A 16667-nucleotide genomic window follows, 5' to 3' on the forward strand; every position below is an offset into this window, starting at 1 on the left:
TTGAAATTAAACGCGATAAATTTTAAGATTTTTAATAAATGAAACTGTTTAAAGTTAAAAGAAAAATGTGTTAGATAAACCATCTCCACATAATTAACACTGTTACTGAGGGTTTAAAAGTCAAAGCTACCTGACAACCAAATAAATATCATGAGGGTATAATTCCACCTTTCAATTTGCACATTTAATTATCACGCATACGTCATGTTGGACAAATGTAAACAAAAATATCTTGTAAGCTCCGGCAAAGTCGCATTGCGCACACAAATTATCCGCATCGATTGGCCGTATTATCAGGGCCATCAATATTTCAAAGGGATTTCACAGCAGCCCGATAGCGCAATCAATTCCTTATGAAATTTTCATTTGCTCGTGAGTGAAAGGTCAATTTGGTGTAAATGCCTATTGATTTTTTTCCATCGGTCTGAAACGAAATGAAATTGAAATTATTTCGAATGACAGCAGTTTAGCAGACGTGTCAATGCCTGGGACATGTGAAAAATAAAATAAATATTTATCTAGCCCGAATAATTCCGGCAGTAGGCAGGCAGGAGTTGAACAAATCTCTGAAATTGCCCAAGGCTGCTGCGTTCATGTCGTCTTATTAAATCACACAGGATAGAAAAAGTTTCATCCGGGGATGATGGAAAGGGAAGTTGGAGGGCGGAGGGTGAGTGAGTGCTTCACACTCTGGCAGAGGTTCAACTGCCTCTTGGTCTCGACTGTCAAATCATTCTGTGATAAGGATATAACAAATGTGCACACTCCACTCGCACAGATGCGAGCCAGGATTTTCTATCTCGTGTCTGTGTGTGTCTGCTTCATAACTGACAAATGAAAATGTCAAAAAATGTTTGCTGACAAGCCAAGCAAATGAGAAAGAACATTTTCCATTTATCTCTGGGCCCAAGTTGCCTAAAAAGAGAGAGACATTTCCGAAATTTAATTAAAATTTCGATTCGGCTTAAACTGACCGAAAACCAGAAAACAGCAGGACAGAACTATTAAATGCTTCAATTAGGCGAAAACCAATAAAAGTATTTACCGTTGACCAAACATAAATGGTAATAATGAATTTTTCTTTAAGGAAATTTAGTATGTTATGAGGAAATTCCTTTTGCGTAATATCAGTACTGATGTATATTTATCTAATTAACAGACGGCCATTGTGTAAGTCGGGGCCTTAAGTATCCTCACCTGCCCGGTGTATCATTACAATCTCGGCTTCCATTTCAGACTAAGCACCATACATTTGAGTGAAGGCCGAAAGCAGCTGCGGCAACAACATTAGGCCATTGAAAGTCGGTGGTCATGATTAATGTTCGGTTATTAATAATGTCGTCCCGTCGTTCGGGGAGAAGACTTCAGGTGCCTGCCAAATCAAGTCAATTTGCTGGAATCCGAGTATCCATTACGCATTTGCATTGGCGCCAGACGGTTCGTTTTCCCTCTCTAAGCCAACTGAAACTCGAGTTGGCCCGTAGTCTTTTGGCGTGGGAGGAATGGCAGCTAATGAAGCGATGGAATCTTTTCGGATCCGCCTTTGCTCGACCAGCTCATCTTGGGTTTCCCCGAATCTCAATCTGAAGCAAAACCAAAACCAGAGGCGAAATCTGGGGCTTTGTTTTATGTTGTTCCTCCTGCGCACAGCACAATAAACCTGCATTTAAGTTAATTTTCCTGTAATTTATCTGTTATTTAACTAAGGCGGCCATCGTGCAATATGTTGCATGATTTATGCCTGACATTTTCAATTGTTTATTGCTCTCGTTTCCTGCTGCTCGACTTCGGTCTGCCTTTTGTTTTTCACTTAGATTAATTTTGACAAATATAAATGTCAGCCCGGACCCAGGGGAATTTAATGAACTGCCCTCATAAAAATATGAATAATAAGCAAATAATGTCGGGGACAAGGTGGACAGAACATAATGATGCACCATAATGGGGCCAGCAAATTATTGGGATTATATCAACAAAGCGACCAATCCATTTCCATCCAATTAAAGTCGCACAATGCGATGCACTCGATTGGTACTTTCGCTGTGTCAATTTCCATTTCATTTTATCCAGCCCGGATATAAATATTTGCATAACTGCGATATCGATTCTGCAATAAGAGTGCAATAATTAGCTTGTTGCGGCCCTTGATTCACTTGCCATCTGAAATCGAACCCTACCGATCCGATTCGATTCCATTCGATCCGATTCATTATGCAAGAAAACAAACACTTGAATAATTGAGAAGCCCCTGACGGCGAGAACTATTAAAAATAAATCAGCCAGCTCAGACGCAGAAATTGCCTGTTTTTATTGGGAATAAATTACGTTCGCTGCGTTTAATTTATGGGTCTATGTCACGCAGATAATGAGCCAAATTATTTTCAATTTATTTGTGCGTTAAAGGCACGAGGGCAAAATTAGTTTGACCATAATCACAGGGTGTAGGGATTAGTGTAAAATGTTTGAAAACTATATTCCTGTTATTTAATCGCATTTTGCATTTTACACATTTAAAATCAAAGGGTCGCAGCTTTTTAATTAATTCTACAATGACAGCAAGATAATTAATGACTAATCGAAAGGGGAATATTGGTTTTTCCGTAATGAATGGCTTAAAAATAAGCTCATAAATATTTTTAAACACCTTTATTTAGATAGGACTATTCATTCTTAGTCCTTTACAAATTATAATTTATAATATTAAAAAACAAAGTAATTAATAAAACATTTTAGATTGACAGCAAGATTATAAGTGACTAAGATAATGGGAAAATTGGGTTTTACTAAGGTGGGGCTAAATTTATAAGCCCATTAATATTTTTGAGCATATTAATTTAGAAAAATTATTCATTTTTAATTCTCTAAAAATAATATTAAAACATTTTAATATTAATATATTAACATTTTATTTTTAAATTAGTTGTTACATAAATATAATAGCTTATAAATGTTTTTCAACACATTTATACTTAATCCTTTACAAATTAAAACTCTAATTATTAAAAAAGTAATTATTTAAAAATTTTAATCTTACTAATCCCTTTCCGTTGTCTTTTTTTAATTTTCTTGCAGAAAGCGGCATTTAAGGACACACAAAACAACTTCGACAAGAACACGCGGCAAATGCATTACATTATAATTTCATTAAGGACAAAAGCCTTTCTCCGCCGGCAGTGAAACAACGTTGCCGGGAGATAGCAAAGCGAAGAGGAGCGGAGAAGAAAGGATAAAGAAGAAAGAAAGTGAGAAAGCCGCAAAGGCGACAATAGGCCCCAAGCCTTCTCCATTGCCTACTTCTGGGCGCTGTCGAGCGAAAATCAAGAGCCTGGCATTTTTATGAAATTAATACAAAGGACGTCGCGGCAGCAGTAGAAGTGGCAGCGAAAGCATAAGCGGAAGTGGCAGCCATGACAGGACAATGATGGGTGGCACCACTCCGATAACGATTAAAGTGGGAGCAGCGCTGCTTTTATGGCCCAACGAAGAAGAGGAAGCACTAGACGTGACAGCGTCCGATCGGCTAATAATATTTACCCGCGCAGAAGACGCGGCTGCATAATTTGACATGCCAACGTGAGCAAAATATTTACACAAGAGCTAGAAAGCCAGCGAGGACTGGAATTCCCAAGTACTAAGAATAGAAAAATCTCCTTAGACAATGAGTGTCCTGCCACTTTTGATAGCGCTCGTCGCACTTTTATCCCTGGGCCTGGCCTGTCCGCCCGAGGTGTGTGTGTGCAAATGGAAGGGCGGCAAGCAGACGGTGGAGTGCGGCGGCCAGCAGCTCTCCAACCTGCCGGAGGGCATGGATCCGGGCACCCAGGTCCTCAATTTCAGCGGCAACAGCCTGCAGGTCCTGCAATCGGAGCGTTTCCTGCGCATGGACCTGCTCAACCTGCAGAAGATCTACCTGTCGCGCAACCAGCTGATTCGCATCCACGAGAAGGCCTTCCGCGGCCTCACCAACCTGGTCGAGCTGGATCTCAGCGAGAATGCGCTGCAGAATGTGCCCAGCGAGACGTTCCAGGACTACAGCTCCCTGATGCGCCTCTCGCTAAGTGGGAACCCAATTCGGGAGCTGAAGACCTCGGCCTTCCGCCACCTGTCCTTCCTGACCACGCTGGAGCTGTCCAACTGCCAGGTGGAGCGGATCGAGAACGAGGCCTTCGTGGGCATGGACAACCTGGAATGGCTGCGGTTGGATGGCAATCGCATTGGCTTCATCCAGGGTCCGCACATCCTGCCCAAGTCGCTGCATGGCATCAGTTTGCACAGCAACCGGTGGAACTGTGATTGTCGTCTCCTCGACATCCACTCCTGGCTGGTCAACTACAACACACCACTGGCCGAGGAGCCCAAGTGCATGGAGCCGGCGCGACTTAAAGGTCAGGTGATCAAGGGTCTGCAGCGGGAGCAACTGGCCTGCCTGCCGGAGGTGAGTCCCCAGTCCAGCTACACGGAGGTCAGTGAGGGCAGGAACATGTCCATCACCTGCCTGGTCAGGGCCATTCCAGAGCCCAAGGTCCTGTGGCTCTTCAACGGCCAGGTGATGAGCAACGACAGCCTGGTAGACAACCTGCACATGTACTACTACATCGACGAGACGATCGGGATTAGCGGGGCGGAGGAGAAGCGCAGCGAGATCTTCATCTACAACGTGGGCGCCGAGGACAACGGGACCTTCTCCTGCGTGGGCCAGAACATAGCCGGCACCACGTTCAGTAACTATACATTAAGGGTAATTATCAAGGAGCCGCCGGTGGTGAATGAGGTGTCCTTTCCTCGCGACTACATGAACTACATTGTGGCCAGCAGTGCCGGCGGCGGCATCATCTTCGTGGTGCTGCTCTGCACCATTGTGGTCAAGTGCAAGAAGCCCTCGGAGCCGGCCAAGCAGCGCAAAAAGTGCGACCAGGTGACGAGCATAGCCGGCGGCACGGACTCCTCCACGGGCAGCACCCAGGACACGGGCATGGGCATGATGAAGTGCGCCTCGATCTTGAACGATGGCGGGGATAGTCTGAATGGCAATGCGGGACTTTTAATGGGCGATACACTCACGCCCACGAAGGCGGCCAATGGAGCTGCCGGCGGTGGGATTATCCTGGGCAATCAGATGAAGCAGAACCTGCTGCTGTACGCCACTCCCAATCCCCCCCAGCAGCAGCAGCATCAGCAGCTGCAGCTGAATGTGAACCTGATGGGCGCGGGACCGGGATCGCCACCGCTGCTCCTCAGCAACGGTCATGGACTGGCGGCCGCCTACTGCTCGCCGCCCGCCTCGCTGAGGAACTACCAGGAGAAGAATCCCGATCTGGTCAACGATGCGGAGAGCGTGAAGCACAAACTGAAGACGGCGGTGAGTCTGGACGGGGGAGCCGGGGAGTACGAGACGCAGAGCGACTGTGGGCAGTACGAGGGCTGCTATCAGCTGGCCGCCGCCGCCCCACATCCAGTGCACCAGCATCCGGGGCAGCATCCGCTGATGGGACGCTTCGCCCAGGCGATGACCACCTTGCCGCGCGGCATGCAACTCAAGCCGGCTCCCCATCAGGTCGATGTCCATCTGAATCCGGTGTGTTTCCTGGGCCAGGATGGATCCTTTGCCTACGACTACAGCAGTGCCCACCTGGTGCAGCAGCCACCCCACCAGCAGCAGCAGCAGCAGGTGCAGCCGGCTGCCAACTTCTATCGCACCTTGCCACACAACAGGTTGCACAAGCAGCAGCAATTCCAGGCGGCGGCGGCAGCGGGCGGCAATGTGGGTGGTGGCAATCCCAATCAGCCCACCCTGCGCTACAGCCTCGAGGCCGAGTTCATCCAGCGGGGACCGACGGTGAGCTACGAGAAGTACCAGCTGCCCAATGTGCGCTTCACCGCGGAGGGTTATCCGCAACAGCAGCAGCAGCAGCAGCAACAGTTGCAGCTGCAACATCAGTTTCCCTCGCCGCCAGAGGGCTACAAGAGCGATCTGGCCATGATGCCGGCCCCTTTTCAGCAGTGGCCCAGCTGTCTGCCCGGCTACCGCTTCGCCCAGTCACCCACCAGCCAGCAGCAGTCACCTGTGGTAGCACCACCACCACCATCGCAACCACAACCACCGACGTCTTCGGCCGCAGGCACACAATCCACACACACCATCCCCGAGCTGGACGAAAGCGAGGCGAGTTCGCCGCGCCTCGAGGAAGCCGCCGGCTCTGCGGCGCCACCTGGCGGCGAGGAGGAGAACCCGGCCACGGACAGTGCGAAACTCAAACAGCTTAACGGCCCCTTGGCCGACAGTCCCGACGAGGGCTACGTGGGCGATGGCCAGGAGACCAGCGACATTTGACCCGGCCATCAGCAGCTGCAGCAGCAGCAGCCAACTGCCAGGGAGGAAGCGGCCTTAGACGATTCAGTGGCCCTGTAAACGGCCATTTCGATCAGCAAACCACTCATAGCCTAAGTTCCGTCCCACTGATTTTGCTTTACTTACTCTTCCACTCGTTCTTTCTGTTTGTTGGTTTGCCCGCAAGAAACAAGCAAACAAAAGGCGGACCCAAGTTTAACCTAATAATTGGTGAGGGAAAGAGCCCGAAAAGCGAGTCCGAAAAGGAGAAGGCCCAGAAAACCAAATAAAATGTTGGGAAAAGCAGAAACAGGAATTCTAGGGAAAGCCGAAGTTTAAATACCCAAACTAAGGGCCGTTCTCTCGACCGCCGGTTAAATTTTAAAGAGCACTTTAAGCTCTAAAGCCTCCAAAGGTTCAATTTCCAATTGATTTTATGAAATTTTAATAAATTTAATTTAATTAGTTGAGATTATATGATAAATATTTTAGTTATGATAAATCAACCAATAAATTCAAACCATTTAAAGGGGAGTGGGTAATACCATTTTTAAAATATATTTTACTTCCCAGAAATCATATTTGAAAATGTTTCCAAAATTATTAGCCTTTTCCCTCCACAATTCCACAATATTTCTGGGGACCCTTTGCGTTCAGGGTATTTGGCAGAACAATAGGCCGACCTAACCTAATAAAGCCGAAAAACAAAGACGCCGCTAAACAAAAGCCTCTTGTCGTTGTTTGTTTCTGTTTGCTGCGTGCTTCGAGTGGCAAGCTGGCAGCATTTTATTTCCGCTGATGTAATTGAAAAACTTTTTCATTTAATATAAAGTTTTCAGCAGCAGCCTCCCCGCAGCACAAAGGCCGAGAAAAGAAGGCAAGAAGGCAAAGAAATCCCGGGCCTACTGCTAGACTAGACATATGTGTGTATGGTCTGTGTGTGTGATTGGGTTCTTGGGCTCTCGGAGGCGTTGTTAGTTGACAATCGACGGGGCGGACCCACTCACTAACCCCGGGCCACCCCTTTCGAGGGACCACTTCACGGGGTTCCGAGCCGGTGGCTCACTTCAGAGCCAAGTGGCATGTGTTTTCGCCATGGCGACACCTGCTCCTCGTGACACAAAGGACTCCGGCTCGAGGACCCGGCTGTTGAACTGTTGAACTGCTGAACAACCGAACGGCGGAACAGTTGAACCTCTCACACAGCGAAGGGCTAAGTCGAGAATTCCGGCCGAAAATCGCGAGTGGCATTAAGGGCTTCTCCTCCTTTGTAGTGTGCTCTAGTTTATGAAATTTTAATTCGGGCCACATCCGCTCCAGTGTTGCATTTAAATAATTTATAGCATTTCCACAGAACTTTCTCTGGGTCGCAAGCAAACCTTTTCCTTTCCCTTTCACCCATCTTATCCTATCCCACATTCAGACTTTGATTCTCCCGCCTTAAGTTTGTTGTATCGAATCGAACAGAACAAACATGAACACAAGTGTTTCCGGGTAACATTAAAGTAGATATCGTAAATTGGAACGGCTAACATTGTAAGGACTAACTAAATATAGGATAGCCCCAACCGTTTGAGACTTGTATGTAAACGTAGCTATAGAGATCGTTTAAGCAGAGCCCAAGCTTTCACCTTTTAACGTAAATGTTATGTAAAGTGTTCAAGACTTTCCCACTGTAACATAAATTGAAGTTAAGTCGAGGCAAGCGGAGATTGCAAAGTATTTTGAGGAGTGTAAGAAACCAATACAACTAGCAATAGCTAAAATGCATATGAGAAGGCGAGGGCAGAAGCAATCATTTAAGCACAATATGGAATATTGTAAATGGCATAAATAAATCATTAGACGTAAGAACAAAGCAAACACACTAACACCTGCAGAAAACACCCACACACTCGTACTCGGAATGATTTGTGTATGTAGCGAACGATTAAGTTTTATTTTCACCAAGTGAGTTAGTTGGCAAAATGCACCTAAAGGAATATAGCAGCAGACACTAAATTAACAAAGCGAAAAATACCAAAAAAAATACGACACATTTTAGCCTAGCGAACTGTTTAAATCTCAGCCCAGACACAGACACACTCGATGGAATATTAAGGTAAAGAATTGCCTGCAGGCGGAATAATTTTAAATATTATACGGCATACACTACAATATAAAGAGAATGTTTAGCATTAAGTTAATGGTTTGGCAAGGCAGAAAACATACGCATAAACCGAATAAAAGGCCCATAAACGGTCGCAAAACATTTAAAAAGATAACAGAGAGAGATACAATTTGAAAAGGACAATGGGAGGACACACAATCTAGTTATAAATTAATTTTCTAAGTTAAATTAAAACTTAAATGCATACGGATAATAACAGAAGCAAAGTGTAAAAAGGATAAGAGAGAAATTAAACCGAATAAAACGCATTAAACCGAAGAATTTAATAAAAACTAAACTATGTCGCTTCTTATTTAAGCCCGATGGCCGCAGCATTGCCAACAATGGGGATGCAAACAATTCCAGCGATTGGATATTAAATAGACGGAGATGGAGCCTCTTTTATTTTCTTTTTTCGCAGCTTTTCTGCAGCTGGATAATGCCATACTAACGACGAATAGCGAGGGAAATGCAAATGCGTTGCTAAGTAGGCTACGCAAAAAAACAATCTGAAGCTGCAGGGAATGCTGAGCTTCATAGATGTGCTGGAATATTAAAAGAAAATTAAATGTAAGACGGACAGGGTAGGTATACATCGAAACAGAGAAGAATCCAGATAAATGCCCTTTTTATACCCATTACTCGTAGAGTAACCATTCATTAAAAAGTTATGAGCAGATAGTGGAATTCAAGCAGTGCAGTGCAGGTACTCGTTCTGTCTCGTTGTTGAAAAATAATCAGTCAATTTGAAGAATTTAAAAGCAGAATTGAGTTAGGAAGAAGTAGTTGAATAAGAGTTCATTGAATTGTTTTGCAAAGACAAAAGTATGAGAAAATGAAAAATAAAGCGAGGAAAGGTGCAGAAAAATACATTTCCATGTTAATTAAAGTTTTTGCAATCACCTGAGAAGATTAAGTGGGTATGAAAGAAATAGCTAAAATATTAAAGGGAGCAAATATAAGTTCCACAAAATATCTACAAACTCAAGACAATTAGTATGATTAATTAAATTAAACTGCTTAGACCAAATAATTGCTAGCATACTTAAATATTTATAATTTAATAAATTCAGCATGGTGAAATGTAATTATCGTAAGTCAAAGCCCACCCAAAAGTCGAGCAAAATCCCACCGAAACGCAAGCCCTTTTGGCATATGTAATGACAGCTTTACTGCCACAAGTTTACTCGAGCAACAAAGCCCGTTGCAGCACAAGGTTATTTGCGGCCTCAAGATGCGCACATCACGCATACGCAGTGTCTGCCCAAAATGAGCACATCAAGGCGCGGCAAGGTCACAGCCAACAGCCGGCTGTAGCTCAAAGTGAAGCTAACACAAGGCCCGGACTCAAAACCCGGACTCAGAGCCCGGGCACTGACGCATTATACGTTTCAGTGCGCAATAATGTCATTAAAAGGCGCAAAGCGAGGAACGGAGGCTGCGAGCGCCAAGGAGGAAGCACAACTGGGTCAGTTAATGCAGCCAGAGCCAGCCAGTTGTTACCTCGACCTGACATTTATGAGCAGCTGTAGAAAGCTGCAGATAGCTGCCCCGGAGCGAAAGACACTTTCCAGCGCCGAGCAATTAAGAGCAGGGTTTAAACCACCTCCGCAGCACGAGCAGCAGCAGCAGCTCCACATGAGTGTTGAAATTTATTGGAAATGCCTTAAGCCCGCACACCCGAAAGACGCCTAAAGCCGGCAAAAATATGGCCACGGAAGTGGGGCGGCGATAAGGAGGAGCAGCCACATCGTTGACAGCAGCAGAGAGAAAAACCAAAGCCAAGCAGGAATTGCGGCAACGGCATCAAAATCAAAGACGACTCTGAGACTCCGACCAGAAACCAAAGTCAGAGGCGCGCATAATTAATGTAGGCATAAAAACAAGTGACTTGTAAATATTGCCAAGGCAATGCACAGACCCCAAGCACCCCAACATACCATACTCTAACCATATCTCCCAAATGCCGAGTATCTTTGGGATGCGAATATGGTCGGGCGTGTGCCTTTGGTGCGGCTACTTACAAAGTGGCAAGTACGAGCGAGGACTGCGAGCCTGAGGTTGCCAGGCATCGAACAGTGGGACCAAGCTTCCAAAGAATATTTGAAATCTTTAAGGTAAATTTATTTCAAACCACAAATTAAAGTGGTATTTTATTTCAAAGTAAATTGTTAAATAACTTTTTATTTGTATTATTATTTAAAATTTGACAGCTATAGTACCACTTTCGACTTTTATCTTTTTAAAATTTAAAAAAAAAATGTTGGGAAACAGTGTTTATTAAAAACACAACACGAGTAAATGATAGGGGAACATTTTATTAAAAAAATTAGAATATAAAAAAAACTAAAATTCTAACCTTTATAAAAATTTAAATTATTTTTAAAAATTTATTTGCACTTATTTAGTGATTTAATTAACTTACAACTTAGTTCATTAACTTTAAAATGGAGTAACCATTCTAAATGTATGGAATATGGTTGTGTATCACTAATAATTTGTACAATTTCGTTACCAATTCAGACACAAAAGTTTTAGGACAAAACAAATAATATATATTTAGGATATTTTCACAACAAGTTCCAGGACACGGTGCATCATCTAAGTTTCACTTTGGTGGGACGGCGCCCGAGTGGGCAAGACGCAGAGCCACTTAAAAGCGCACACAAAGCCAGCTCTGCGTGTGTGTTTGTGGGTGTGCGTATCCTGGTTGTTTATGTGTGCGAGAGATGGCCGATTCCCGCCCCTCCCCGTCCTCGTCCTCCGACTGACTGCCTGCGTTTATATGGTCTAGTGATTGTGACATTGTAGCTACAATTACAAGCGGAAGTGACGCACATCAACGCACAAATATGGAGGCGTCTATCTTTGCTTTATGTACGGCTAATGCGCCACTAAAGCTGCGCACAAATTGGGCTTATCGTATGGTTATTCCAATTCTATTTTATGCCCCAACCCAGATTCGACCCAACAGCTTTGGAGGCACCATCACCATCACCACCCCCTCAAACATTGTGTGAAAAATGTTGAGTCAAAGTTTGTGGCATTAGGGCGTTTGATATCCACACAAGTTGGCTGGCTCCGACTAGTTTGTCTTATAAAGTTATTAACCAAAATTAATGTTTGTTATAAAATTTGCTATGTGGTTCGGAAGTGCTTGTGCATAAAATAAACGATTCAGGCAGTCGATATACCATGTGTATATGCTTGCGAGTGTGGCTTGCAGCCACAAGAAAGGCAATCAGAGTCATGCATAAGTAAAGCAGCTCAGAATGGCAGGTGATTCATGGCCAACTTTGTTGGTCATTAGGTTGAAAGAGATTAGGCGTTGAGCTGGCTTAATATGCCAATTAAATATTGATGGCTGCACTACATAAATTTAAGGCTTTGAATTAAAACCGGCAGTGCTCGAAACTTTGATCATAAGTTTCCCAGTGTTTCACTGGCACGTTCCCTGCCTCATTGAGAAACTTAACCAATTTCAAATCCCTGGCATCAACTTGCTTCATTTATATGACTCGTTTCGGGTTCTGTCATAAAACGAGGAACGGAGGATCCCGGTCTTTTGTCACAGGTTCCTCGTAGAGCCGGAATTAAATATTCGCATTCACGCATGCACGCACATTAATTTGCATAACTAATACGAAAAATGTAGAAAAACTTTGAGTGTCCCAGGAAAAAGTGGAGAGTGGACTCTCGGAATATGTCAAACTGCAAAACTCGGCTGACAAACAATGGACAGGACCGAAACGTGCCTGGCCACGAATTCGAGCAGCTGCCCGTTGGATGTCGCCAAATTAATTCAAACTCATAAAATATTGACAATAAACAGGCCAGCTGGGCTGAAGATGATGTGGGGCGGCCATTCATCTTGGAAAACCCTACACGTACTACATTGCCAGGCTGGCGGCTTCGTTTGGTATTTGTCTAGTTGTCAATTTTTAATGTGGCTGCTTGACAAATCAATTTTGCGAGACTGCAACAAATGAAACGAACAAAGGACTTCTTGGGAAACTTTCTATTTGCCAGATCCGGCACACAAAGAGCAATGTCAACGTCTTTAGGATAATTTGATTCGGATCTCTCGCATCTCTCGTTTTCAGTTCCATCGGCCCTCTCACTATTTTGCCAAATTGATGGAATTTTAAATTTGTTTTGCCAGGCAACGTCCATTGACTGGCAATTAGAATAATTTGGCCAGCTGTTGCTACAACTCGGCTCCTTCTCCGTTTGGACTCTGCTCCTTGGCCATTCTGCTGGTGATTACACCAGAATATTTGCCGAAATATTTAATGGTCACACTTTGGACTCGGCAAGTAAATAAGATGGGATTCAGTAGTTGGATGGCAAAAAGGATACGACTATCAGGTACCTTTGATGGAAATATGTTGAAGAAAAGTAATTTAAATTTTTTAAAGTGGTATAGTTGCTATATGCGCATGGTAAATGTATGGTAAATTTATGATAATAAATAATATCATTTTTGGGTGTACGTAAAAATAAATTTAATGTAAAAAATTTAGTTAAAATTTTTCTTTTTCTACTTCATTTCTTGAAGTAGTTCAAAGAATGTAAAGTACATTTTAGTTAATTAGGAATAGTTCTTAGACTTGTAGTAAATGTAGACCTATCCATTTAGCTTTGGGCTTCGTGAATTCAATGAACTGAATTTCTGCAATGCATATTTTAGAGCGAATGTTGGGTTTAGCACTTCCTTTTCCTTGAAATGCAATCTCTTATGCTTATCTTTGGCCAAATAACTACCCAATATTTTCCCTTGGCACACACACCCAACACTGCTCAATGCCCTAGAACCCTTTTGCAGGGATATTCTCTAAACATTCTCTTAACACAAATCACCAAATAACCAAACAGGTTTTCTGGTCAAAGCCACTCGCACACACAGACACAGTCCATGCGTATTAAATGTAATTAACTTGGCCAGAACTTTGGCTGGATCTAAGATGGCCCGAAGGCCTGGCCTAAGCTTCGTTTGTTTATATCCCTTCCTTGTTGTATAATTTAAATGGATTTTGCGGCTATTTTAAAGATAACCATTGCAGTATCTTTGCCATAATAAGTCTAAGCTGGGCATGTGGTTGCCTGGCTTCCGTTCTTTTTTCGGGGCCGGGAGGGGATTGTAATTTATACAACTTCCGGTTGACCCACTTTCTTAGGGGAAAGCGCTAAAGCGATTTACGGACACAACGATTGGGCCTGGCCAAAGGAGCTTAGGCCATGGTATAACAATTACTCTCCGCTGGCAATTGAATCCTAATCGCTCTCAGTGGTAAACAAAAATATTGAATTTTAAAGGAAAACATGGTTTTCAAATGATCTTACAAGTCTGCCACCTTTGGCCCACATTGACAATTCAAAAAAGCTCAACACTTTGGCGCTGCGAAAAATCAATTTATATGTTAATTTGTAAGCAAAATCCACAACGACAAGGGAAAGTGTGTGAAAGCTTTTGGCCCCACTCCCCATTTTCCATACCTCTTCTTCTCCTTTGCCAAACAAAAATATTCACTCACGCAACACCGAAAAGAGAAAAAAAAAACAAGAAAAAACCGAAAAGTTCAACAAAGTGTTGTAGGTGCCAAAACTGACATTTGCCGAGCCAATATCTGTGTGTGTGTCGGTGCCAGGATGTGTACTGGTACTGGTGAGTGGGCGGGGAAAGGGGCGGACAGGAAGAGACACAAGTTTTAGCAGGCAGCTGTAAGCCATCAGTTGGTAGAACAACATGACAGCCCAGAAAGGCATCACTTTGGGCCAGGATGCACGCACCCAGCAAAAGAGGGACAAAGGATGTGCAAGTACTAAATATTTAAATATTTTAAACAAATTTAAAAACCGTTTAAATAATACCTACATTATTTGTGCCATCAGTTAAAACTTTTAACTTAAAAGTATAATTAAAAAATTAAATTTTGAAAATTCCTAAATTTATTAATATACTTTTTTTTGTTAAAATAAAATATATAAATTTGAAGTAAGGGTTAAATGTTTTTTTCTGCTTAAATTAAACGATAAATCTGTTTCTGTTTAAATTAATAAATTCGTTTTGCCATTAGTTATAATATATATAAAATAAAATCATTAGTTTAAATTACTTATTTGTTTTTGTTTTTCAAGAACGCTAGCAAATATATGAAAAATAATGTTACATTTGTTTAATTAAATTAAATGTTTTATATTTTGTTCTGTTTATATTAATACTTTAATCTCCCTAAATCGTATTAAAACTTCGAATCACCCACAATTCCTTTTTAAGTCCTCAGTTTTTGTGCCTGTTTTCCCCCGCCCTTTTGCCACAACCACTACACATAAAATATGGAGCGAGATCAACGGAAAAAACCTCGGACAAGTTAAACGGAAAAAAGGATACCAAAAATATGGTTAACTTTAAAGCATTTTATTAAGCGTCACCCTTCGAGGGAGCGCAAAAAGGTCGCTCATAAATCTCGGCGGGGGAAATACCTACGATTTTTGTATTGTCTTCTAACTTTTGGCTTTTGAATCGGGCGTTTAAGCCATGTCGAGTTATCCCTAGTCCGGGTAAACAACTCGGGCCATTCTCATCTGCCGCCCATTTCCTAGCCCAGCGCATTCGGATTCGCACAAAGTTCAAGATTTAGATGCGTTAAGCGTTATTTATGGCCGCAAATAAATAAAGCTTAAACCATACGCAATGCCTCATTGTGGCGTTGAAAGTTTTCGACGTTCATTCCAATTTGGGTGTAAGTGTGTGCGAGTGTGTGTGTGGCTGAGTCCTTTGCGTGTGTGAGCTTTTGCCTGCCGAAAGGATATTTCGAAGGGCTGTGGGTGCCCTGTCTAATTAGGAAATGTTCGCAGGCGACATCGCATCCGGAATAATAAATTCGCATTCAAATGGTCAGATAAGTAGGGAAACGCCATGACTTGACTTTTCCTTGAATATCAAGTCAATTTAATTAGGATCATTTATAAGGCTTAAAAAATTGAAAATTCAAAGAGCCTTTACAGATTTCAGAAAGGATGATCTCACTTTTAGATTTATACACACAAAAAAAACACGCCGCCATCAAATCTTTATGAGCATGGTCAATTTCTGGTATTTATAGGCAAATCGTGTAAAATTGATTTTAAAAAATATAATTTGGCCAAATTCTCCCTCTCGGAGATTCTCCGCCTTCAAAAAAGAGACAAATAATTTCGAAATAGAAGGAGATAGCGTTAAAGGTTTAAAATCGATCGTCGTTTCATATCAAGTTTTTTTTCGGTGCATACATCTTTTTATTTCCCTATAATAAATTAATTAAATCCCTTTAATTTCCATTTAATGGCATTTAATTTTCCTTCTGTCAAATAAATTGATGCACATTATTGACAAGACAGCGGCAAAGTAAATAAAAATATTAATTGGCCTGCTGAATTAAGCTGTTCATAAATTTCCAACGCGTGCTTGTGCATTCTACAGTAGGAAACGAGAAAAAAAGGCAGGCAAAATCTTTTCAGCAGGTGCATTATGAAAACACAAACAAACCGCCCTGTTGTTTGAACTAATTAATTTTGAAAATTTCAATGCGCGCCAAGCTAATTACACAAACTCCAATGAAGGCAAACAAAAACAAAAACACAACGATCGTCTGGCGGATAGAAAAAATGACAATTACAATTACCAGCGCGTGGCTGAGCAGTCAATAGAACCGATACAAAATTGTTAATTAAATTCCCCCAAAAATGAACTGCGCCCAGCGATGAGCGCCAAATCAAATCAACTGCCGCTGGACCATATTAGATAGAATGCCGAATTCCCAATCCATATATTCGGTGGACCGGGTCCCAAAATCTGTCCAGGCCGCAGAGGCAATCTGTTAAATTTACCTTGGGCATGCGACAAATGCCGTGTTTGCCCGCCGTTATTATGTTTGCCTCCCCCTGCGGGTGCCGACATCGCGCAGTTTGACGAAATTACCATAAATAAATTTTAGATATTCTCCCGGCCCACCATTCCATTCTGATGTCCCATCGTCATTGGCAAATTTGTCAAAAAGGCGTGTGTGTGGCCAATATTATTGAGTTTTTCGCCCAAGTCGCATAAGGTTGGTCCATACATTTTGCAACATTTCGCGACAGCGCGGAAATTGCAATTAGAGCCCGCGCTGCGCATAAATAACTCGCAAATTGTTGTGTGTGGGTTGCGAG

The 16667-nt window shown here is 42.8% G+C and overlaps 1 protein-coding gene across 2 annotated transcripts in view; it reads left to right on the forward strand.

Annotated features, from left to right (window-relative positions):
- The window catches only part of kek2 (kekkon 2), a 47055-nt gene extending 38290 nt beyond the window's left edge, over nt 1-8765 (forward strand). For both annotated transcript variants that reach the window (XM_017156508.3, XM_070215874.1), the window contains exon 3: nt 3073-8765. In XM_017156508.3, the coding sequence (XP_017011997.2) occupies nt 3659-6331 (2673 nt within the window). In that variant the 5' untranslated portion in view covers nt 3073-3658 and the 3' untranslated portion in view covers nt 6332-8765. The remainder of the gene's footprint in view (nt 1-3072) is intronic.
- The last annotated feature ends 7902 nt before the right edge of the window (nt 8766-16667 follow it).

Source organism: Drosophila takahashii, chromosome 2L (assembly GCF_030179915.1).
Source record: "Drosophila takahashii strain IR98-3 E-12201 chromosome 2L, DtakHiC1v2, whole genome shotgun sequence".
In the NCBI taxonomy this organism is placed as follows: Eukaryota; Metazoa; Arthropoda; class Insecta; order Diptera; family Drosophilidae; genus Drosophila; species Drosophila takahashii.